Source organism: Eptatretus burgeri, chromosome 3, assembly GCF_056783735.1.
Source record: "Eptatretus burgeri isolate ZD-2024b chromosome 3, Ebu_testis_v1, whole genome shotgun sequence".
Classification (NCBI taxonomy): domain Eukaryota; kingdom Metazoa; phylum Chordata; class Myxini; order Myxiniformes; family Myxinidae; genus Eptatretus; species Eptatretus burgeri.
The window spans coordinates 50,003,844-50,030,537 of NC_140963.1; the positions used below are offsets into that span (position 1 = coordinate 50,003,844).

The window sequence follows — 26,694 nt, forward strand, 5'->3', positions numbered from 1 at the left end:
GAAACTGGTATGGTAGGTTCATGGTATGTCCTAGTTATGTGTGAGAAAGAACCGTTGCTACGGACCCCTCTGTTGCCTAGCAACGGCCAAAAAACCTCTAAATGTGGGGGTATTTTAACGAAAAAACAATCTGCAGCATTAACCCTTGAAGCTAGAATCATGAATTGTCGTGTGCTTAATCCACATGTCATTCCCCATCGAACGGGCCCATCGCGTCAGGTTCTATTGGGTAGTCGACTACCCATGTCCGCCTACCGACTTGTCTGTCTGTCTGTCTGTCTGTCTCCTGAGCATAGCTCCGTGGGTTTTGATCCGATCCTGATAAAATTTTGGTGGGAGGTTTATATCATGATCTAGTTTTGTTTTCCTGAGAATGGGCATGGTGCGCCCATTATGGGCGGAGCCACGCCCAAAAAACATGCGTTTTTAGGGGGTAGCCGATTTCAATTTGCATCTTCTCCGAGGGGTTTGTCGAATCTGACATGGGTTTCGGTATTTGGTTAGCACAATGGCACCTGCATAGCCCCACGGAGCTCGATTTTTCATTTTTGTCACAAGGTCACAAACTTAGAAAATTGCAAATTTTGACATGAAAAATTATCTTCTCCGAGGGGTTTGTCGAATCTGACTGGGATTTTGGTATTTGGTTAGCACAAGGGCACCTGCATAGCCCCACGGAGCTCGATTTATTTTTTTTTCATTTTCGTCCCAAGGTCAAGGTCATAAGGTCACGAACTTAGAAAATTTCGAATTTTGACATAAAAATCATACGACCGCCCAAACTTTGAGAGCTAGGATGACAATATTTTTTATGCATAATCTTCAGGTCATTCCTCACCTAAAGTCTTGAAACCATTTTGCTCTATCTCGAACACCTTGCCCGTGGCGCCCCCTTCAAGTTAGTTTTTACGCTGATTTCATCAAAGTATGGATAATCCGAGGAGTGTGAAATGCCATATAGCCCATATGACATTATATTGTTCCTGGAATGTTCCAGAGGAAGTTTTGCACCAAAGGTCATAATCCTTGACCTTTGACCTTTAAAGTTCACAAAGGTCAAATTTTCAAAGTTGTGGGAATCAAACCGGGTTTTCGACCTTCTTTGACGAACTAACTCCATTAAGCTATAGCACGTATCCTGTTTCCTTATTTTAATGTCTACAACGTTGTTTTGTGACCTTTAAAGGTTATTCAAAGGTCAAATTTTGAAAGTTGTTTAACGAAACCGAGTTTTCGACATTTTTCAGCTAATAACCTGTCACTCGTACCACATCATGTCGATCATTTTTATAACTTGGTCAAACATTATCACATTGTCTCATCCTTGACTTCTGAAACAATCTACATCGTCAAATACCGCTCGTGAACCATTGTCGTCTTCAGACTTGTTTATTTTTTAATCATTGTTTACTGACTGATCACCGCTGTGTGGCCATGTTCTACTTCTTCCCGAATAAATCCCCGTTTTGATGAAACATCGTGTGGCCATCAGGTGGCTCCATAGCACTTAGACAATTGGCATATTAAGCCATGATACAAGCAGATTGGGTTCGCATGAAAGAGCTTTAAAAGTGGGTGTCTGACAGGCTTTCTTGGCCAATCTTGTCGATAGATTCACCGGAATCGTGCATTCTGAAAGGCCGATTCACACCAAATTTACGTAACAGATGAGATACTTTCATTCCATACGCTCCAGCGGCATGACAGTCGTTGAAGACGTGCAGCCTTTACAGTATTATATAACTTTATACTCAATTGTCAATCGACGCAATGCAGACACACATTGGACCATCCGTCCATGCATCCATTTGGACCGTACTCTGTGCAGAGCGTTGGTGCTGCCTAAGCAGTCTCCTTGGCTATTGGGCACAATCCTGGACGGGTCGCCACTCCGACACAGGATACCAGCAAGGTGGCACTCATTTTGCCGACTTCGGAAGGATGACGGGCAGAGTCAACCCCACCTTGGTATTAATTCAACAGCTGAGGGGATTTGAACTCGGGATCCTCAGATCCCAAGCCTACCACCCGAACCATTAAGCCAACCCCAGGCACACACACTGGATGCTATCCGGATTTATTTGTTTTTAAACAAATCTTCGGCATCCACTTTTGCCCACCTTCTTTACTTCTTTCTCATCCCAGCCACATATCACTTTGCTATTCTGTGTTTGGTTGCTCTTCTCATTTTCTTTCTCTTTTTTTTTCATATCTTTGACGACCTCTGCTGGTAATTAGTGCTTCACAGAGCGATTGTTTTTTTTTAATAACAATATTTCTCCAATAAAAATTAAGTATCCATTATAACAAGACCATCTGTCCATCACGCTTTATTTGAAAGGGTTCCTGCTGTCAAGTGGAATAATACAAATGGTACTAAAAGCTCGTAATGAAGTTGCCTGTTTGGAAAGCTATTACTCAGTTAATGTGTAACAAGAATTCATGTCCTTTTGATCAGAAAGATTCCTATTTTAAAAGCCTGTCTTTCCATAATAAAAGAAAAAGAAGAATAAGTGGGATTTTGAGTTTAATGTCGTGGTTCCAACAGTTCTGTTTATATAATTCTACGACAACAGGAACCCTTTATAATAAAGCGTGACAGACACAGACATAGCACACACTATTATGTAGTAATACTTGTCGAATCAATAGAAAAATATACACAGGAGGAGCACACAAACAACACCACCCACCACAGCCACAACAATAGCAGAAACAACAACTACTTGTTATAAAATATCCTTCTTTTTTAAATGTATTTCTCTTAGTTTTACATCTTCATCAAGACTCTAAAAACATGTTTTACAAATATGTTTGTGAAGTACAACATTCTGTCTGATGAAACCCATGAGCGAAGCGCTGTGTACGTACGGCTAGTTCTTTTTTGATGAAACTGTGCTGCCTGTCCTTATCAAATTTAACCATTTTTAGCTCGCCTGTTCGAAGAACAGAGAGCTATAGCGATACCCCAGCGTCAGCGTGAGCGTGAAAATGTTAAAGTTTTTGGTGCAAGTTATTTCCTTCCTCATGTTTTTATCTACTACACTATTTTTTACTGATTACAATATACAAATTCATATATTGCTTTAAAATTATTTGGATCAGACTTCACTGCAATGCTTTATAAAAAAAATATTATTAGACTAGTCTTTTAAAAACGATAAATGTCTAAACGGGCGAGCATTAGGTGGCTTTGACACCAACTCTGATTAATTATATGTCACAATAGTGAAGTTCTCAGTGAAATAGCAACTGGTAAGTAGTGAATGTGATTATTTGTTGAGACACACCAGGTTTTTGACATGGACATATTACTGAGCCTGCTGTGCCTCATAGTTAGGGAGTTCTGGTTTATTACCCTTGCCGAAGGGGAGGTTATTGCATCTGGGTCCGTTTGTCCGCACAGAACTTTCGTGTTTTTCTCTGCAACCGCTTGTTGAATTGAGACCAAATTTTTCACCAGTAGGTGCGACTACTCACGTAGAATGTTTTAGTCATAAGTATGATATCATAGGTCGCATGGTGTGACAGCCATGTTGGAAAAACGGCAAAACTTTGGACCTCTGTATCTCTGAAACCGCACCAAGGTAAAAATTAAAACTTGGCATATAGCAAGTACTCCTCATGGGGAATAAGTGTGATGTTTTGGTGACGTCTTAGGTGCCTTCGTTATGACGTCATAATTGCAGATGTAGAACGCCACATCTGATCAGTATGAAAAATTTTGAGGGTCGTCTAGGGGTAAAATGGTCCACAGAAAAAAAAATTGATGTGATTTTTCAGTTGATTCGGCAGCCATATTGTTTGAAAACACGCTCAAATGAGCTCAGATCCTCGTCCTCTTAATGATGACATCATAAAAACGAATATGATGTCATTGTGATTTATCAGGTTTGCGATAAATTATCCGTGCTAATGCCCGGCTTGATTCCCGCAAACAAAATTCAAACAGCTTGCCGAGTTTCGGAGATAATGGTATAGGCGATTTCCATTAGCGGCGATATTATGACGTCAACTTTTTTTCTAGGAAGAATTTCCAAAATCGGAGATGGTTACTGCCTCCGCGTGGGCTTTCTGCATATACATGGCAAGTTTCACGAAAATCCGATGAAAACTCTGGGTTGTGAAGCAAAAAATGTCAAAAAATAGGAATGACGTCATAAAAATTGATATGATGTCATAGTGATGTATCATATGTGTGGTAATTCATCTCTGTTAATGCCCTGCTCGATTCCCGCAAACATAATTCAAAAAGCTTGCCTAGTTTCGGAGATGATTTTTGAGGCGATTTCCATTAGCGGAGATATTTTGACTTCATAACTTTTTTTCTCGGAGGAATTTTCAAAATCGGAGATGGTTACTGTCTGCACAGGGTATTTTTACATATATATGCCAAGTTTCAGGAAGTTTCGATGAAAACTGTCGGCTGTGAAACAAAAAAGTCCACAAGAAGAAGATGAAGAACAACAATGTGCGTAAGACTTCGAGATCCTCCACGAGGATCTAAAAAAAAAACTTCAAAAATCTTCTTCTTTGAAGTGGCGAAACAGATCAAGGCGAAACTTTACACGTATCCGTCTCTCCATGAGGAACAAAAGGTTCACACATATGATGTCATAGGTCACATGGTTTTGCAGCCATATTGGATTTACCCTAAAACCTCGAATTATCTTCTTCTTCAGAACGGCTGGACAGATCGAGGGGAAACTTCGCACAAGTGTTCCCCAAGCCATGGGTGTACAAGTTTGTTCAGGAATAATTGATGGGTCACGTGCTTTGGCAGCCATATTGGATTTAAGGAAAAAATTAAATAATGGTTTCTCTGGAACCGCTGAATCAATCGACATGAAACTTCACATTTATGATCTAGTAGTGATGTGGAATACATGTTTTAAATTTCAACTTGATCAGACGCATGGTCTGACAGCCAGAATTATTGATTTTTTTTTTACCTCTGCCACCGAAGGTGAAGGAGGCTGTTTTCAGCCCTCTCTGTCTGTTTGTCTGTTTGTTTGTTACTTCCGAAATCTAAAGATTTCGTAAGTATATTGATGACTTCCGTCCTCTGTTTGTGTGTTTGTTTGTTTGTGTGTTTGTGTGTTTGTTTGTAGGCATGATAACTCGAGAACGGAAGAAGCTACCAATGTCAAATTACACCACGTGATTCAGGAGGGTGATGGCTAGTGCTGATTAGATTTTGGTCAAAATCGGTCAAAGGTCAAGGTCACAGTGAGGTCAAACATTCGATTTTTGATGGTTTTGTACAGAATCATCGTAGAAACTTCTGGTTTGCGTCGCTACCTTCTATTAGACAAGGTCAGAGGTCAAGTTGACGATTTCGTAAGTACCAGTCTATGACTGCTTGTTTGTTTGTTTGTGTGCAGGATGTCGCAAAAAATTGTACACGTATTCCGATGAAATTTTGTGGAAAGGTTGAGTGTGTGACAAAGACAACCTGATTAGATTTTGGTGAAGATCCGGATCTGGATCCGACTACTAGAATTTCTCAAGTGATTCTTCACCATTGAGAGATGAGGCCAAAAATGATATATAGTACGATATCTCAAAAAGTTGTGGACGGATTCGGATGAAACTTGCTGGACATGTTCGGTATGTGACAAGGAAGAATTGATTCAACTTTGGTGAAGATCTGAAACCAAATTCTGATCCGAAATTTTTAAAAGCGATTCTTCACCATTTAGAGATAGGGCTAAATTGATATATAACAGGTTACCTCAAAAAAGTTGTGGATGGATTCGGATGAAACGTGGTGGACAGGTTAGGTGTGTGGCAACACCGAATTGATTTGATTTTGATGAAGATCCGAATCCGGATGCGAGAATTATTTAATATTTAAAGTGATTCTTCACCTTTGAGAGATTGGGCCAAAAATGATATATAGCATGATATTTCAAAAATGTATTGGGCCCAATATGTTCTTGTGGATCAGGCATTACATGGCGGAGGTATGCGCTCTACCGAGTGTCCCTTCTGGTTTGATCTGGGTTGTTTTTGTTGTTGTTTTTTTTTTGTTTTTCAATAAGGTTCACTTGACCCTGCCTGGATGGGTTTGAGGGTAGAGCAGCTGAAATGTGAATCCTATCCAGGTTCCTCCTGATGACCTCATCTTTGCTTTTTGCTTGTTTGGGTTCCTTCTGATTATTCCAATACAGGGCTGTAACCTATTTGGTCTTCCATTTGATTTGAATTGAATTTATTTTAATCCCATTCTGAATTCAATTGAATAATAATAAACAACGTCATGGGTCAGGGTCAGTTGTCCGATTATAGTGAGAGCAGGAGCAGTGAGAGCCACACGTTTGACCAACGCGGGGTTGCATCAAAGCGGGACGTCTTGGTACCCGGTCATCACTGCCAGCAGTTATAAAGTGGCAGTTCTCGTTATGTCTATTATTAATTACGTAACACACCAGTACACAAACACTACACAAAATACACCACACAAAAGAAGTCCTGGTGAGGGTCTGCAATCTCTGATTGCTCTTTTTGGTTCACGAAAAAATATTTTCACGAAAAAAATAATTGGTTCACGAAAAAATATTTTAACGAAAAAAAATAAGTGACCACTATATTCGTTATTGGTGTGTGTCTGTCTGTCTGTCTGTCTGTCTCTCTGTCTGTCTGTCCTGAGCATAGCTCCGTGGGTTTTGATCTGATCCTGATAAAATTTTGGTGGGGGTTTATATCATGATCTAGTTATGTTTTCCTGAGAATGGGCGTGGTGCGCCCATTATGGGCGGAGCCACTCCCAAAAGACGTGTGTTTTTAGGGGTAGCCGATTTCAATTTGCATCTTCTCCTCGGGGGTTTGTCGAATGTGGCAGGGATTTCGGTATTTGGTTAGCCCAATGACACCTGCATAGCCCCACGGAGCTCGATTTTTCATTTTCATCCCAAGGTCAAGGTCACAAGGTCACAAACTTAGAAAATTGCGAATTTTGACATAAAAATCATACGACCACCCAAACTTTGAGAGCTAGGATGACAATATTTTTTTATGCATAATCTTGAGGTCATTCCCCACCTAAAGTCTTGAAACCATTTTTCTCTATCTCGAACACCTTTCCCGTGGCGCCCCCTACAAGTTTGTTTTTACGCTGATTTCATCAAAGTATGGATAATCCGAGGAGTGTGAAATGCCATATAGACCATATGACGTTATATTGTTCCTGGAATTCTCCGGAGGAAGTTTTGCACCAAAGGTCATAATCCTTGACCTTTGACCTTTAAAGTTCACAAAGGTCAAATTTTCAAAGTTGTGGGAATCGAACCGTGTTTTTGACCTTCTTCGACAAACTAACTCCAATAAGCTATAGCACGTATCCTGTTTCCTTATTTTAATGTCCACAACATTGTTTTGTGACCTTTAAAGGTTATGCAAAGGTCAAATTTTGAAAGTTGTTGAACGAAACCGAGTTTTCGACATTTTGCAGCTAATAACCCGTCACCCGTACCACATCATGTTGATCATTTTTATAACTTGGTCAAACATTATCAAATTGTCTCATCCTTGACTTCTGAAACAATCTACATCGTCAAATACCGCTCGTGAACCATTGTCATCTTCAGACTTGTTCTTGTTAATGTTGTGATGAGATCAATGTTTATGTGAGTATGGCCTTCAAAATATGAAATTGTTGATGTCTGATTGGTGTATAGACTTCAAAGAGAAAACGATACTTTTGACAAATGTGCGTTTTGTGAACCGCCATAGTAACTGATGCCGTGAAGTCCTGTTGCACACGATAAAGTGACATGACATGTTTAACCATGGGTAAACACAGGTTTTTCCAGGTGAAGGGAAACTCTTTGTAGTACGTATTTGTTCTTGGTCCTTATTTAGGGTGATGGCATATGCTGCTCAAATTAGGAACTGTTGCCGACAGAGATTAAATGATGTAGTTGTAATTTTTGTAAACATCTTAGAGATGATATAACTATGCAACAAATGACTCAACAAAAGAAACTTACCAAAAAGACATTCTCCAAATGAACGTTCAATGTGCGGTTGGAAGTGTTGAATTTTGTTGGATTTTTTTCATCAGAATATTTGTGAAAAGTCAGCATTCAGACAATTATAGTAAATAATTTACATGAATAAAATGGATACTGATGCAGCAAAATGGCATTGAACAGAATCACTTAATTTATATATTTGATGGATTAATTTTAAAAGAAGAAGAAGACGAAGATATAAGACAGAAAGTTGAGTGCCCAATCATAAATAAGCAAGGTCATAAATACATGAACATGTTTGAAAAATAGTTGTGCAGCATTTACATGATGGATTTACGTCAGGAGCTCTCCGTTCCACGAGACGTGTGCGTCATACGTCACTGTACTCAGCTCGCCAAAAGTGGCCTTATTTAATCTTTTTATATCAATTCGATTAATAATTGAAAGTGTTTATTGTGACGGTGACCTTCATCATGTAAAAATAACTATATCCAGCGAATTTAGGGTGCACGTGCAGTCCAAGCTCCACCAGTGTCATTCGTTTTAATACCTATATGTCATGTTACCAATTCCCCAACGATATTTCAAAGTACATTTCGCACCGATTATGTTTGATTATCTGATGCGTTCTTCAAATTTCCAAATACTGGAACTGTAAACTGTATTTGCTACCTCCAAAACTACTGATACTTGTCCTTAATCGATACCATGTCATTAAATATATTATTCCAACGCTACATGCGCCTTCAGCACGCTCGGATTTAAAGCATCGGAATCTGGAGTTGAATGTATTTTCACGCGTTATAATTGCTGTATAACTTCTCCCTTTGTCATCGCAACACGTTTGGCAGCTTTATTTTTCTTCTCCATGAGGGCTAATTGGTTATTCAAATACACGGTATGTCGTACCCTCTTCTCTGCGAAAATTGAAATAAAGTATTCACTTAAAATCTACTTCTTCTTAGCCTCCCTCATTGATGAACGTGTTGAGCTCTTGCTCGCATTAGCAAATGGCTGCCATTGTTGATAGCTGTACATTTGTCTTTATCTGTATGGTATTTTCAATACATAATTTATTTTAAAAAACTACATTTTTAAAAAAAATATATAAAGTACAGTATATAAATGTCACACGTAAAACGGATGCTGACGGAGCAAAATGGCATTGAACAGGATCACATAAGTAGGTGAGAATTTGATTCGAGAAATGGTTCCTGCGAACTCAGTTCAACATTCCATTGTTCGACTTGTCAGAATGATTACTATGAGATGCATTTTGTTCGCAAGTAGAGACTCCTCTTGCATCCATCTGTATTTATCTGTCCCTGTAGTTGGCGCAGAGAGACACGGATCCGCAGTGTTGGGGGGAAGCTCCAGGGTGAAGTGGTGTACTACTCTCCTTGTGGCCGAAAACATCGCCAGTACCCTGAGGTCATCAAGGTGAGTTGTAAAAACTGTCGAGCGTTCACCCCTCTCTCGATAGCCTTTCAGCTATGAACTGCCAGACTTTGGTTGGGAATTGTGTTCTTTGTAGGCTACGTGGAAAAGATAAAGGTAAAATCAAAAGCTGGATGAGGGATGCTTGTATAATGTTTTACCTCCACTCCACTCCGCCTCCCCCTCCGCCACCCACCCTTCCCTCAGCTATACTGATGGTATGAAGAAATATTTTGGTAATGTATTCAAAATTGAAAATTTGCAGCTTACATTATCTTTTCTGTTGTGTCATAAAATTTGCAAATGGTGATTTTTCATGTCTCCAAACATTAATACGCTCAATCAGTGTTGCTTTTGGTAACTACCTTTTATCAAGATGCCATAAAGGAGCTTTGTATCGGAAACCCGAATGGCTTGAGCAAACTTGTTTTTGTGTCGGGTCCGAAGCCGTAGCTTTATTCTCAACACATGGAGGGAGACCATTTTGCAAAAGTTTAAGTTGAGAAAAGGAAGATAGGAAAGATAAGAGAATGTTGCAAAGGTTGGGAGGAGATAGGAATAAGAGTTACAGGCGGAGACGGACACAGATGTGCAATGGAGGGTCGGAGGGGTTTAACGTTCCTCCATTTTATTGTGCATAGTAAGTAATAAAAAAGAAGGAAAATTAAAAAGATCCCTTACAACACACTTCAATGCAAGAGGAGGCCATTTGGCCCATCAAAGCATGTGCTAGTACTGCCAACCTATGGTTGTTTGTCCATGTTCTTTCCTTTAAATGTTGAGCATCAAGCAAGCAAGCAGCTCGTACCATTTTCAATTCTTTGCTTTTACTCGACCAGGGTTCGAACCACCGACTTTCCAAATTCAGAGGGGATGCTCGAAGCATTACGCCACTGAGTAGACATCCCTTTTTATCAACAATAATTTAATTGTTCAAAAAGTTAATATGTAAACACATAGGGGTTTTAGATTGATGATTACTATTGACTTTTGACATTGTCGTGGTTTGTAATGACAGAACCTCCAGCTGGTGAATATCTAAACCTTTCGAAGTAACATAATGCATATTGTGGATTGTACACTTCTTGGATTTCAGTTGATATAATCCATCGTGTCGAACACGGCCTCGTTAGGTGAGATTTGATTAGAGATTTATTTTTTATATACATTTTCTTCATCTTTCTGTCAACCCAGCTCTATTTTGTGTTATTGTATGCCCTGGTTCATAAAATTTGTTGTTTATATATTGCATGACAGCTTTAGGTACAACATAGCACACCATGGCAAATGGTTCCTGTGAACCTTGGGTTATTTGTATGTTATGTTCCAAATGATTTGTGAAATAATTTACAAGTAAATGTGCGAGACAGAAGGATTATTTTTTTTGTTTTTTGTTTTGCACCTGCCTCATTAATACAATTTCACAATTGCATACTCTTCTTTCTTAACCTGGGTTGGCCTGTTTAGCGTTCTCAAATAAACTGATGCTTGGAACTCGTGATGCTTGGAACACAGGTTCAAATTGCATTTACTATGTGTTAGTCCGTTGCCTACTCGTGTCGTAATTCATGTGAAGGTACACTGATGTCTACTAATGTAATTATCCTGCAATTGAATTATGTACAAGCTCCACTATGAACTTGAGATTAAAAAAAAAAAAAGATTTTTGTACACAAAGTCTAGGCTCATGGAAGAGCAAGACGGTAAAGTGAATGAGAGAATAAAGGTAACGTACAGATACTGTGGCAGCAGGTGGACATAGCAAGCAAGGGAATGAATGATGAAAGGAATGGGGGAGAGAGACAGGAGAAGGGAGGAATGTAGTAACCCATGAGTAAGAGAGCTTGGTTAGAGGCTCGTTAATGGGAATACAAAAGATCACAGGTAATGATTGAGAATGACATGACATGGTGGTGCACTGCCACCTTTAAGCCCTGGATGGAACCGTGGGAGTGCATCGACTCAGGATTGTGGTTACACAAGTAGGAGAAACGAAGAACAAAGGAGTGGAGGTGACCGATAAGTCCGGACTTTACGATTTTTAACAATGGAGGGGTTGCTAGAAGAATGCAATCATCCTTCAAGAACCAGAAAGGATCAGAGGAATTAAAGAGCAGGAGCAAGGCCGGAATAGAGGCGGTAGAAAACAAAAGGCACCAAGTTGTTTGCAATGGGAGAGCAACAGGCCTTGTCCTTCAGTTTCTTTGTGGGAGATGTCTGATATTGAGAGCAATGGATTCCACAGCGAGAGATATATATATATATATATATATATATATATATATATATATATATATATATATATATATATATATATATATATATATATATATATATACATATATATATATATAGATGTGAGAAGTAGGGGCGTCAGCTTATATTGGAGAGCAGTATTCAACTGAGCCACCGACAAAGGCCTTGTAGTTTGTGAGAAGCTTCAAATGAGTTTGCAGGATTCGACTGACGGCTACACGCCAACTGCACGAGTGAAGGATGTCGGTGAGCCAGGAGTGAAAGTGGCCTTGGATGTAGCAAGCAGAGCGGGGTACCAGAACATGTCAAATGCCCCATACATTCAGAGAGACAGCTCAAACCTCATGTTTTAAGATTCCTGGGGCTTTCATCCATTATTGAGAGAGAAGCAGCAACACAAACAAAGTTGAACAGAATTGAAACTGATGATCTTAGAGTAGGCTGTTTGAGAAAGGGAAACACAATGTCAGCTGTTTTGATTGATTCCATGGCCTTGCTTAAGATTCGGAGTAGGTTTACTGGTCTTTCAATGAAGGGATCTCTTTTTTGCACTCTTCTCACCTGTGGGAGTGATGTTGGCTTCTTCCATGCAGAGACTGCAGGTGACTTAAGCTGAAGAACAGGCTGAAGAGGGAATATTCAGTTCCATGGGGGATGTTCCAGTGCTCCATATTCGTGTGGACTGGTCAATTCCTTGAAAACTTTGCCAACAGCTAATATTTTGCACCAAATCTGTCCGGTCTTCCCTTATTTCTATACGTTGTCAATTGTGTTTTGTATCCATTTAAATGTTTTCTCCATGTCTACTAGATGCTGCCATGTCAAATTTCATGATTGTCTATCGAGACCTCAGAATTCAGCGACAAAACATCCAGACCTCAGACCTCAAGTCGATCACACAATCTCTCTTTTATCCTGGTTGTCCTCCTCTCAGGCTTTTCTGATGTGATTTCCTCTTCTTCTCAAGTCTTTCTCAAAAGCAAAAAAAATAAAAAGGTTTCATTTATTTTCCAAATAATACCAAGAGGTCAGGTTCTTACGTGGAGCTTTTGTTGAGGTAACACTACTGAGGTCAGGTCAGGTTCGATCTGTGACCTGCTACAGGTACCATGTAAACCTGTACTAACCTGTTCCATGGTCGGGTTGTCGGCGACTAAACCGTCTCCCCCACCAGGTTTTCTGGTGAGGAGGGTGTTTGGATATGGACACCCAGCAGGATTAAAAACAAAACCTGTCAAAGGGCGGAGGAGCTCCTTGTGAGCCAACGGCCATCCATATCTAGTGCCCAACTGTGTCTGCGGACGTCCTCCTGCAGTTGGGGTCACTTCTTATTAGGAGGTTGGTGGCAGGATTTGCACTCCGGCCACCGTAAAACCCTTCATTCCGCAAAACGCAAAAACGCAAAAAAATCTGAAAACCCACTCCGTGGGAGTACCTCCTGTGCAGCTTCCCTTCGCAGGGCAGCTCACCGGATGGCAGGGATTGGGGGCAAAGCCTTCGGGACCCCCAATCGTTGATAGGAGGAAACCACGGGGTAACATCCCTGGGTCAGATTGCGGGAGAGTGTGTCGGAGTGGTGCTGGTGTGTCGTCCACCAGGCCGGCGGTCTCCTTGGGTTAACCTGAGGCGGTCCCTTCGGGTGGGTGCCTGGAATGTCCTATCCCTAAGAGAGGATGATCACCTGTCTCTGTTATCATCTGAGCTCAAGCGTTTGGACATCGGGATTGCAGCTCTCTCTGAGGGTTCGGAGACCGGATTGCGGCGAGATAATGGTGGGTGGTTACACCTACTATTGGTCTGGTCGCTCTGATGGTTACCACCATACCCAAGGAGTTGCTGTAGCTGTGTCCAATAAGCTGACCCCAATGATAATTGAGGTAACACCGGTCAACGAGGCGTATTATGAGATTAAGGATTCGTCCTCCTTAGGTGTCATTTCCCTGGTCTCTGTTTATGCTCCGACTGAGGCGAGTGATCTCACCGTGAAGGATGCATTCTACGCCACACTCGAGTCTGTGGTTGATCAGTGCCCCAGACGAGATACACTTCTAGTCTTGGGGGATTTCAATGCATCGGCTGGAACTGATAGGGACGGTTATGAGGTGTGTGTTGGTCCCCATGGGTCAGGAACTATGAACCAGAATAGCACTAAGTTCCTTGACTTTGCAAGAAGTCATGGACTTAGGGTGGCTGGTTCATGGTTTTCAGCGCCCACAAGCTCATCGCTGGACTTGGTATTCCAACGCTGGCGGTGTGGCAAAGGAGATTGACCATGTCCTCATTGACGGTCGTTGGAGGATGATCCAGAACTGCAGGGTCTACCGGAGTGCTCAGTTCCTCAATACTGACCACAGGCTTGTTGTAGCAACTCTAAAGCTGCACCTTAAATCCTGGAGAATGGTACCATCCCAGCCCGAGGGCTGGATGTTGCCAAGCTCAGGGATGAGAGAGTAGCTGAGGAGTTTGCAAACAGGCTGAGTGGACACTTGGGGGGTCTGGGTGCTTTGGGGGGTCCTGAAGAGTTGTGGAGCGCCTTCAAGACCACCGTCCTTGATGTTGCCGGTGGATGCCTTGGAGCTCACCGCAGGGCAAAGAAGAATTTTGTCTCTCAAGGGACACTGGATACCATTGACCAGAGTCGCAGGGCCAGGCTGAATGGCAGAGCTGAGCTGTTCAGGGAGCTGAGGCGTAAAACTGTACGTGCACTGAGGGTGGACAAGGAGGCCTATGTGCGAGGAATCTGTGAGGGGGTAGAGCATCACCTGTGGACAGGTGATTCTCGTCCCGCTTACAGGGGAATTCGCGCATTACGTTCATCAAGCCCATCCCTCGGAGCACTACAATTCCAGCAGAGAGTGGTAGGCTCTTGACAGAGGAGTCTGAAGTGAAGGCCCGCTGGGCCGGTTACTGGCGGTTGTACCAGGGTGGTCCCCCAACTGTCGAGTTGAACGTCAAGGGTGTTTCAATCCCTGTTGCTGAGCCTCGAATCAACTGTGGTCCACCTACGCTTGTGGAAACACGGGCTGCGGTGAACCAGTTGAAGCGGGGCAAAGCTCCAGGGATCTGTGGCATCCATGCCGAACTTCTCAAGGCTGGTGGAAATGCTGCACTCGTGTCGTTGCATGCAGTTTTGTGCTCTGCCTGGAACACAGGCATCATCCCAACTAACTGGAAGAGGGGCCTTGTTGTCCCTCTCTGGAAAGGGAAGGGTGATCGCCAAGACTGCAACAACTACCGAGCGGTGGCAGCTGCTCTCAGTGCCGGGCAAGGTCTTTGCTCGGATAATTCTCGATAGGGTTCGCCATCATCTGCTTGAGCACCAGCGTCCAGAGCAGTCAGGCTTTACACCAAAGAGGTCAACGATTGACCGTATCCTTGCACTTCGTGTCCTCACCGAACGCAGACGAGAGTTTCGGCAGGGGCTGCTTGCAGCTTATGTTGATCTCTGTAAAGCGTTCGATTCAGTGAATCGGGACGTCCTCTGGAGGATTCTTGGTCTTCGTGGGGTGCCACCAAAACTGATCGATCTGATGTCTGAACTCTACTCTGGTACTGAGAGTGCTGTGAAGTGTGGTGGTACCATCTCTGACTTATTTCCAGTTGTTACTGGAGTTCGTCAGGGATGTGTACTTGCTCCCACACTTTTCAGCACTTGTATGGACTGGATTCTAGGGAGGATGTCGGAGAGATCAAGTTGCGGTGCGTCATTTGGGAATGTCAAGATCTCGGACCTTGACTTTGCAGATGATGCAGTCATCTTTGCGGAGACTTTAGACATCCTCTTGGGGGCCCTCGAGGTGCTGAATGAGGAGTCGGAGCCGTTGGGATTACGGGTTTCTTGGGTCAAAACTAAGATCCAGGCTTTCGGTGACATCTTGGATGCTGCTGTCCTGTCTGTGTCTGTTTGTGGTGAGGATGTTGAGGTCGTGGAGATTCACTTACCTTGGCAGTGATATTCATGTCTCTGCCGGCTGCGAGAGTCAGAGGTCAATGAAGCGTCTGGGTCGGGCCTGAGAGTCATGGACTCACTGGATCATGGGGTGTGGCGCTGCCGGTACCTGTGCGGGAGGACGAAAGTCCGAGTCTTCAGGTCCTTGGTACTTCCAGTCTTGCTCTATGGGTGCGAGACTTGGACTCTGACCAAGGATCTGAGACGGAGACTTAATTCCTTTGGTACCAGGTCTCTTCGGAGAATCCTTGGCTATCGCTGGTCGGATTTTGTGTCCAACGAGCGGTTGCTGAGAGAGACTCGGATGAGATTTGTTACCTGCATAGTCCGTGAGCGTCAGTTGCGGCTGTATGGACATGTGGCTCGTTTTCCTGACTCTGATCCTGCTCACCAGATTCTCTCAGCGAGGGAGTCTCATGAGTGGAGGAGGCCAGTGGGTCGACCACGTGCCTCATGGTTGCAACAGGTTGACCATCATCTCAAGGAGATGGGGATGGGCCTGGCATCTGCCTGGGGGATGGCCAGACGGAGGCCCCTGGAGTACCGGCGGAAAGTGGACGCAGCGACGTGCTGTTCTGGCACATGCTCCCATACCTGACCTGACCTGACTACTGAGGTCAAGGCTTGGCTCCCGAGTGGCCACACACATGCTCAAGGTGGATGCAAGCGACGTAACAATCGCAAACACAACAGCAATGGGATAATCCCTCTTGGGTCTCCTTACAGGGTCATGAATAAACACTCCCATGAACAACATATGAAACCTGGAAGGAACACAGTATCACAGTGTGACAAGGACACTTCCTAGTAATCATATAAAAGCCCAAGCAAAGTACACAGATGAGGCAAGGAGCCTTTGTTGTGACAGGTACGACAGACACTTGTAACCGAGACTGAGTGGAATAAAACCGACGACACTAGAGTTGTCTTGGTCCTTCACTCGACTCCATGAACCACTCATCACTACACTTCCACGCCAGAGGGCGGTGTGAACGATCCGATCTCTTTGACGGTGAAGAAGCAGCCTCCTTCGGACTGTCCACTTCAGCGGCCGAGACACCAGCAGTCGGTGTATGTGGTGGCCTGACAATCCGATAGGGCAGGACCCGCTGTATCCCATGAGATCTCCTGTTGTGAGGCATGGCAGAGCCTGGTTTGTCCTATGACAGATAGTGAGGTCGGTAGGCTGAGCATCGGAGTCGGACTCCGAAGTTACATCTCAGCCTTGAACAAGGCCGTAAGAGGCCTTGACCCACTAATGTCGACACAACAGAATTGCAGTCGCATGCTCCAACGTCATAGGCTTTGCTACGAAGCTGAGAACAGCTAAATTTTCTGAGTTGGCACCATCCATTGTCATGAGAAATCCACGTCACCATATACTTGTCACAAGCTTTGCATTCATTTCTTTCACCCTTGAGGAAGATGAGGTCACCAACGTCAAAGCGGATGGTGGCAGTTGTGGAGTGGCCACTAGACTTCGCCCAAGTGCCTGGGGTGTGGTTCACCTTTCTGCTCATATTCTGATTGAAAATTAACGGTCCATCTGATATCGGTAACTGCTCACCAGCCAGTTGGTCCCATTATGTCCAGACTCCAGACCTCTCCAGCAGAGATGACATCTCTGTGTATACGTTGATTCATGTTGCCTGTTGCTAATGCTGAAGGAACTTCAGATATAGGGCCACCCTCTGGGGACAAGCTTAAGCATTCCAGGCCTAACTCTTCAATAGCTTGTTCAGCCACCGGATTTTTGTTAGTTTTTGGTTTGGCTAACCTGATAAGTGAATGCCATGCCTTTTCAATGTGGAGTCATTAATTAAGGCAGGGGGCTCCCAAACCCAGGGTCGCAACCTAAACTTGGCTCACGCGAGCCTTCTGATGGGTCACTGATGACTATACACTGCTTGATCTTACAGCGATATACCGTATTGAAATGTTGGCAGCTTGCCAACTTCTCACAAATCCCATTGTTTTTTTTTTATAGATATATATATTTTAATTTTTGGTTCACGTCGAAAGCATTCTCTTCAACAATTTTCATGGTAGGTACCGGTACCAACTATGTATCGCTACCATTTGGGTCGCGAGGTGAATGTCATTTCAAATTTTGGGTTGTGGACAAAAAAGTTTGGGAGCCTATGAACTAAGGCAACAAATCTGTGTGCAGTATCAACCCATATGGTGGTGGGGGGTATCTCCCAGTGAGTGTAGCTCTGTGCATTGTGAGGATAGCATTGCATAACTGATCATGTCTTTCACCGTCAATAAGCCTTGTCCATGTGTGGGAGGAAACGGTCTCTTGAAGGATAAAGATATGCTGGCCATACCTGCACATTACATCTGTGGCATACGGTGCCCCGGTGACAGTGGGTGGTTCATTAGATAACTGGGGATGTGGATGCACAGACAGATACTTTATTGACTGGCACTGGTGACATGACGAGGAGACTGTATCGGTCACCCTTGAGGACGACGGCCCTGTCGATGTCTATGGCAAAAAAGTACCTGTTGAAGGCATGCTTAATTTGGTGTCTCGATGGGTGGTTGAACCTGATGTGCAAAGCAGTCAGCTGCCCATCAACCACTGAGTGGGCGATCACAGTCCCTTCACGAGGGGGCTGGCTGGTTGTCCGTGACGTCGAGGAGGCCATCGTTGTCCACAGTCACTACTCTTAGGTACCTCTTGATGTCCCCCACCTTTGGCAACCTTTTAGATGGGCAAGTACCTTGGGTTAGGTGAGAATGGGTGTTTCTGAGGTCAGGACACTCAAGCTGAGTAGCATGCCAGGTGATGCAGCCTATAAACGGCACTCTAGCTGTGCTGTCCAGTACTTCACCTACAGAGACGCCACACACAACAGAGGCCTCCATTTCTTCAATAAACATGCAAACGTGACAGGACTTTTTATGTTCTCACACATGACCACAAAAGCCCGAACAGTCAAGGAGGGGTTCCACTGAGGACATGTTAGCAACCTTGTAGGGGCTTGCGCTTATTGTTCTGTCATGCCATAGCCATCCCAGTACTGTTGTTGACCTTGGGCAAATAATAGTCGTTTCCGCCGACAGTCACAGGTTGTTCTGTTGTAATGCAGCCAAGACTCGGCACCAGTTGTCAACAGCACTCTCAGGCGTATCACCGCCTATGTAGAGATCATCTGCCATCTTGGTGATGCAGCCTTCTTGGAATAGCTCCTCCCAAGATTCTGGACATGAGTTGCTCGAAGCAAGTCTCTGAGCCAGGCATCCCCATCGCTGACCTCATGTGGACACGGATTCTTTTATATGGGGTGGCAACACCACAGAGCTTCATCGAGTAATGAGATAACAGGATCTGGTAGAAGGCGTTTACAAGGTCTGTGTTCATGATACACTGCCATTTTGCAATCTGTCAACATTGGGCATCAGGGAGAATTGGGATTTACTGTACTGTGCTACCTCCTTGAAGCATGGAACGAGTCTGCTCCCTCCAATTGGCTTCCTGATAAGAAAGGAAGGGTTTAGATACTCGACACGAACGTTGAAGTACTCGGGCTTAGCCACGATGTCTTCAGCCTCCAGTTCATCAAACTTGTCGTGAAAACCATCAAAGTTGTTCTTGTTGTGTTGAGGAAGTCTCCCCTTTCTCTGTGGAGGTAGCATTGGACCTTTTTTGACAAAGGCTTCGATGTTGCCACGAGCCTCGTTATACTTGGAGATCTAAGGATTCACTGCTTTGTCATAGGCCTTGTTGATTTGGTGGAACCAGTTGCACAGTTCAGTTGATAGGTCAGAATCAGGGTCGATGGAGACACTGGCTGGGAATGGAGGAGCTGGTGCTGCATTGCGAGCAGCACTCCTGGGAATGTTGTCTCCGCATGCGTCACTGACAAGAAAAGTCATCCTTGCCTGGCAAACATGTTCGTCGCGATTGACCAGTATAGGTTCGTCAGTCTTGTTGGTAACGTGCATGGCCCTGCTGATGGAACAAATTTCTTTAGGAGCTGGCCATGCATATTCGGGCTTGATGTGAGTGTTAGCATGACTGTCCAAACATGGTTTTATCGTCCATACAGTGTCTGACTCCGTGCCAGCAGGAGTTTGTATCTCCAAATATTCTCCAGGGAGGAGAACAGTCTTGTGAGGATTGTGCAGTGGGAATGCTTGCGTGCGTCTGGCCGAGAATTGGTGCTGGGTGACAGATTGGTGCTGGGAGGAAGTGTTCAAAACCGGTTCTTGGATAAAATTAACCCTATAGCTGGGCAGAGGGCACTCAACTCACTCTGCACAGAAAGAAAGATATGCCGTGCTGAAATTTTCGCAATCATCAAACACCTGTTCAGGGGCATTGTACTCATTGGAGATTATCGCGTAACCCGCATCACAGTCATCACCAGCAACTCGTCTGGATCTACCGATGGATCGTTTATCACTGTCCGGTAAGAAACAGCACTCACCAAATTGTACATGTTGTCGGTTCCCTCGGCTGTTTTGCGTAGAATACAGGACTTTGCCACAAATGCTTTTCTGAGAGTATTACAACTGGGTGTGCTGCACCTGAAGTTGAAGCCTCCGGCGATACGCATGGCTCGAGTTTTTTTTTTTTACGATCGTGCATAACTCTTCTTGGAGGGATGGCAGAGCCTGCGAGATTTCTGACTTGAGTGAAGCCAGTGAGCCATCGTGTAGTTTGGCACCATGTTTCTGCTTGACGAGATGAGGTCGGGAAAGATTTATGAGCGACAGCTTCACTCTTATTTTTCTCCTTTCTCTTTTGCTTTCCTCTTTATCCCCATCTCTAATCCATTTTCTTTTATTTTCTTCTCTTCTTTTTCTCAAATTGTTTTTTTTCTTCCAGTTTACACCCTGCACGCCCCACACCACCACTCTCCCTTTCTATGTTTACGGAACATATATATACATATATATATATATATATATATATATATATATATATATATATATATATATATATATATATATATATAGTTGGTCTCAAGTTGTATATGGTAAACGATGCTGTTTTAAATGAGAGGCAGTACAGATGAACCAAAACACTATTTCTGAATATTAAGTTTGTGATATCATTACATTTACCCCTACAGGTGGAAATTGTGAGTGATTATTGAATTTGAATTAAACGGGAAGCTGCTTGGACATCTCGTTCTTTCTGAGGCAGTATTGCTGATGCAAAAAAAAATCATTGCAATAGATTGAGGATAATTTTAATACACCTACATACTCAATTACCAGTTAGGCTGTTGTTTTGCTTGGTAATGTATTGTACATTTTGATTTTGGTAATGTGTTATACAAGTTGTGATTAATATTTTAGAGTGAAAACACCACCGACTACTAACAGTCATCTCGTCTTAGGCTCACATCTGTTGGTTTGACTCTTTACCTTTGCCTACACAGACAACATGCATTGACTCTGGTAGGAGAGACGGAAGATTGCCCCGGGGGTGAGAGTGGAGGACGGGAGAAAGAAAAATTCTATTTTTTTTTTTTTTTTTGCTCTAAAACACTCCCTGGCACTCATTGATGAATCTCTGAAAGTTTGCTGAAGATCCGTTTGGCCATCTCTGAGAAAAAATAGCAACAACACACACACACACACACACACACACACACACACACACACACACACACACACACACACACACACACACACACACACACACACACACACACACACACACACACACACAACAGCTTTTCTATGGTATAGATTACTGTAATCATATAAATACATAATAAAACATTCAGTGGTTGCTCGTAGGTGTGCTAGAGCACTTGGGAAATCCATTAAAATGACAGTTTCTCTATTCTAATAATTGCTCAATTTAGTGGTAAGTATAATCGATGTGCTGCGTAATGTACAATCTACAAGGTAAGGTATGCATGATTTAACGTAATGGTATATAATATAATGTCGATGAACATTATTTATACACAGTATTACATTAAACCTTCTAGCAATAAAGTTAAGCATCTCCAGGTAAGGCTATAAGTAGAAAGTTTGAATAGTGAGGTTGCATTGCTGGGTTGACTCGAGGAATGGCTGAGGTTGTACATCTATTGATGTGGCGGACAGCTGAGGTTATGGACCCACCTTTTTGGAGAGGTTCTGAGCTGAATGCGTCAACACATATATGAAGGACTGAGCCCAGCTGATGATCTAGGGCTTCTTGGCAATCGGAAAATCTATCACTTTCTTACAAGTTTAATGAGGTTGTTACTTTAGGGAATCAACTAATTTGAGGTTTGCAATGAAAATATGGTGAAGTACGTACTGGATATGATGGAGAATTATAATTTACCAACATCTTTCAAATGTTGATATAATGCCTTCAGAATAGCCATTGCTGTTTAATAAATGATTTGAATTGAGAGGAACAGATTCATGAAACAAGCTCGAATGAGCGAAGATCCTCATCCTCTTAATGATGACGTCATAAAAACGAATATGACGTCATTGTGATGTATCAGGGTTGCAATAAATTATAATCTGTGCGAATGCCCAGCTTGATTCCCGCAAACAGAATTCAAACAGCTTGCCTCGTTTCGGAGATAATGGTATAGGCGATTTCCATTAGCGGAGATATTATGACATCAACTTTTTTTCTCGGAAGAATTTCCAAAATCGGAGATGGTTACTGCCTGCGCGTGGGCTTTCTGCATATACACGGCAAGTTTCACGAAGATCCGATGAAAACTCTGGGTTGTGAAACAAAAAATGTCAAAAAATAGGAATGACGTCATAAAAATTGATATGACGTCATAGTGATGTATCATGTGTGCGGTAATTCATCTCTGCTAATGCCCTGTTCGATTCCCACAAACAGAATTCAAAAAGCTTGCCTAGTTTCGGAGATAATTTTTAGGTGATTTCCATGAGCGGAGATATTTTGATGTCATAACTTTTTTTTCTAGGAGGAATTTTCAAAATCGGAGATGGTTACTGCCTGCGCAGGGTATTTTTACATATATATGCCAAGTTTCAGGAAGTTTCGATAAAAACTGTCGGCTGTGAAACAAAAAAGTCCACAAGAACAACAACATGAGTAAGACTTAGAGATCCTCCATGAGGATCTAAAAAATTAACGTCTCCGCAGGTACACCTGTGCACGTACCTGTGTTTTTGGAGAGGTTATTTGTCGAAATTTTGAAAACATTCGGACTGAAGAATGGAACCCAGTTAAAGATCCAGACAGTCGGAAAATCAAATTGGATACAAATCACTGAAGTTGCTACTTTGGGCCTTCATCTATTTCGAGTTTAGCAATTAACAAAAGGTTAAGTATACAGTGTACCCTCCTCAGTCTTCTGCCCCTCCCCCTCTTCCACAGCTGAGTGTATTCAATACCTGAAGCACATTTTGTTTTTCAACACCTGAAGCACTGAAGCACATTTTTGTAACTGCACATTTGTATTATCCAAGAATTGAAAAGTTCGAAGTCGTTTAAAATTTACCAAGACATCAAAAATCAAGATAACCAAATTGTTGACTATTATTCTGATGTATCATCCTCTGTTACAGAGCATCAGTGCTGCAAAAGCAGTTTCTTGGCAAGTGTTATACTAGGTGGTTTGTCATTGCCTTCCCAGCAATAGTTTGGGCAATCATTTGTAATTTGTTCAGGGTGCCGGCGATAGCTCACCTACTCTTTGCAAGACACCGTGAGACCTTTTAATGTGCACCAACCAATGCCGGCAGATGGGATGCCCAGTTTAAAGCCCCTGTCACACTTTGACGATTTAACCAGCGTATGGCAACATATCAAAATTTATCTAAAACGCTGGGGTACGCTGAATTATTTTTTTTTCTTTCAGTTTTGGGCGTATAATAGTGCATTCATAACGAGTTGGACGTATGCATAACGTATTAGTAACGTACACAGAACGTTTCGATAACTTATAGATAACTTATACCAATGAATGCTTAGCGTGTTGTCGGCGTTCACAACTTATGCCCAACGATAATCTAACTTATGCCTAGCGCGGCAGCGTATCGCCGACGATCACGTGGCATAGCCTATTAAAAGGCTGCCGCTCGATGATTCAAATCATTACCGCACTAGACATCGAAGTGTCAACATCACCGTCATGCCAAAGAAAACTTCGAAGAACTCCTTGTTACGGAGTTCCACCATGAGCTGGTCATACATGCCAAACTGCCGTCACCTCCCGATCCATGGTCTCACCCAATTCCTTCTGCTCCGTTCACCTCTTCTTCTCCTGGCTCTATTGGCACACAACTGGTACAGAGTCAAATCGATGATGTCATGTTGATGTTGGAGGACAGCTAGTAGGTATTCTCGTCTCAGCCTTGCCAGATCCTCCATCTCTTGGATGACATGGACATCTGCTCACCATGGAGTCTGGAACACTGACGGGTTCCTCCTGTGAACCCCATTTTTATATACCAATTCCCCTAAACGCTGCCAATACGCCATTATACAGTAGCTGTAAGTTAGAAACACGTTCAGTAAGTTCTGTGGTCGTCCGGAAGACGTCAATATGTCTACATACGTCAATATGCATTGGAAATACGTTGCACATTGGTTCAAAGCACGTTACTCATAGGTTAGAAATAAGTTTCGGGTACGCGAGACATTACCTCGACGTATTTCGACTTATGAGTAACTTACAAGTAAGGTGTGTCGACGTGTGTCAACGATCGCATAACGTGCCTACAACTTATGGCCAGCGTATGTGGATCGTGTGAGTCATACGCCGAGCATGTCGACAAATTTTGTGCATGCACAAAATACAAATTTTGTGCATGCACAAAATTTGTCAACGAGCTCGGCATACTACGACGTATGCCAGCGTGCTTCAGCGTGCTCTTAACGTATACAAAACTTACCCATAACATACGCTGGCACATGGACATGTGCCAGCGTATTCGCCAAATTTTTCATACGTCGGCATACGCTGGCTAAAACGTCAAGGTATGACAGCGGCTTAACATCCATCAGAGGAACGGCACACACATGAATGAACCACCCTGCCTGTGAAACACTCGGATGACAGTTTATAGTTGGGTCGGGATTCAAACCCAGACTAGACAGCTTAGAGGTATGTGTGCGGACCTCTAGAGAGTCTAGGCCATCCTGCCAACCCTTGCTATTATGAGAATATGGTTTCACTTTCCTAAGAATGAGTAATGTGTCATTATGATGTAAATATCCCAATGTGCTTCATATATTGTAACTCATGATGTATGTTCTTTTGTACAGTTAAAAAGGTACTTCCGGAAAAATAAAGCAACCAGAACTGCACATAATATTTCATTTTGAGATCCAACTAACTCGCCTTTTTTTCTCCTTTTTTTTTGTTGCAATGTTGTCACCACCTTAACTCTCGATTATTCTTCCAGTTAATTCCTCCTAAATCCCATTTTCTTTTCTGTCACTGTGCTGGTTATTTAAGTGCTACATTCTCAATTCCTCTTTAACCTTTCTCCTGAGAGCCACACTCCGGCGCTTCTCCATTCCAAAGGTAATCCTTATTACCTTAATTTTTCTGATGCTTTGAGCTCTACACTGGTCTATGTTAAAATCGATTTGCCATATCTTGGCCATTTTCTCTAACATTTCCCAAAGTTTTTTATATATATATATATATATATATATATATATATATATATATATATATATATATATATATATATATATATATATATATATATCCAACCTGTACCTCTTCTTGTACCATCCACTATTGTTTAATGGTGTCTGAGGCTCATATGGAGGAGTTTGTACATATATCGCATGTAGGGCAAGGACATCAGAGACATTAGTGTACGTATAGTTGAACTACATGGACATAGGTAAACAATGCACAAATCAACCCAAGTATCCTGGCACAAGTCGATAATCTCAAAAACGTATCGTTATCCATTTTGTACCTCGTCAGATTCCATGAAATATCATTGCACATGCATCTGACCTACACACGATGCACATGAGATTTGATAGGTAATAGAAAATGTGTACTGGAAATATTGAATACATAGTGAAAACGGGATTGCTTTGGCACCGAAGAGGGCCTTGTTTTGACTTTTGACAACCCATTCAAGGTATTAAAACCAACGCAACTGTGATGGTGCTTTTCTACAATGTAAGCAACCTTGATTTCTTTGTAAGGAAGGTCAAGAGATACTAAATTGGGTAACTGCAAAAATAGATTAGATCTGGGACCCTCAACACATTGCTTGGAAGGGCCTGAAGAAACGTTATGAGAGCTCAGTATAACGAACATTGATGCATCAAAAGTCCTTCACAGATGGCCTTGAGGACATCCAGATGCCACCGTTAAGATTAAAGTGCATTGTGCTCTCCTACCCACCATGCAGCTCAAACGCAACACATTAAAACGCACACATTTTTTGTTCTATAAGATTTTCATTGACAAACAACATTTTGAAGATAACACGCTATTCTCAAACAGTTCTCTAACTCTGATTTAATATTTTAATAAAACAGCAAACTACACACGCAACCTCGTATTGCTGGTGCGAGTGTATAGAAGAGGATGGATGTTGCATAAAAATAGTTCGCATTTCTCAAAACTACATGTTAATCTGTTCAAAATGTTTTGTTGAAACATGAACAAAATTCTTAAGAGACAGAATAGAGGGAGTTTCTAAAAGGGTAATGGTTGTAAAAAAAATTCCTTGTTATTTCCTTGATTCTTTGAAAAATTGTATCCGAAGCTCTTTTACTTCATTGAATGGACTCGCTCATAGTTGCTTTTGTAATTGGCCCGACACTACCCCTTAACTACATTTCATAGACGAGTTCATTTCTGCTCGTCATTGAGATCCTTTCTCAGTCCTACTCTTGATACGGGTGGTCCTCTCTCATAACCAAAGAATGTTCCTGGTGTTTGGTTGTTTTGATTTCCCATGGGTGGAATAGCTGTCCTGGTGTTTCACAGGCAGGTGTTTTGCTGTGAAGTACGCTGGTGTTTCGGGAGACATGATAAGCCGACTGTCTTATTTGATAATACTCACTTACGGATGCCAATAATCCCACATCACCTTTTAAAAAGAGTAAACGGTGCTCGGGCCCAATTCCAAATTCCT

General features: G+C 42.6%; 1 protein-coding gene across 20 annotated transcripts in view; it reads left to right on the forward strand.

Moving 5' to 3' along the window:
- Window positions 1-26,694, forward strand: part of BAZ2B (bromodomain adjacent to zinc finger domain 2B) — a 385,196-nt gene that overhangs the window by 184,292 nt on the left and 174,210 nt on the right. For all 20 annotated transcript variants that reach the window (XM_085873227.1, XM_085873230.1, XM_085873237.1 and 17 more), the window contains exon 12: window positions 9,308-9,416. In XM_085873227.1, coding sequence (XP_085729353.1) covers window positions 9,308-9,416 — 109 coding nt within the window. The remainder of the gene's footprint in view (window positions 1-9,307; window positions 9,417-26,694) is intronic.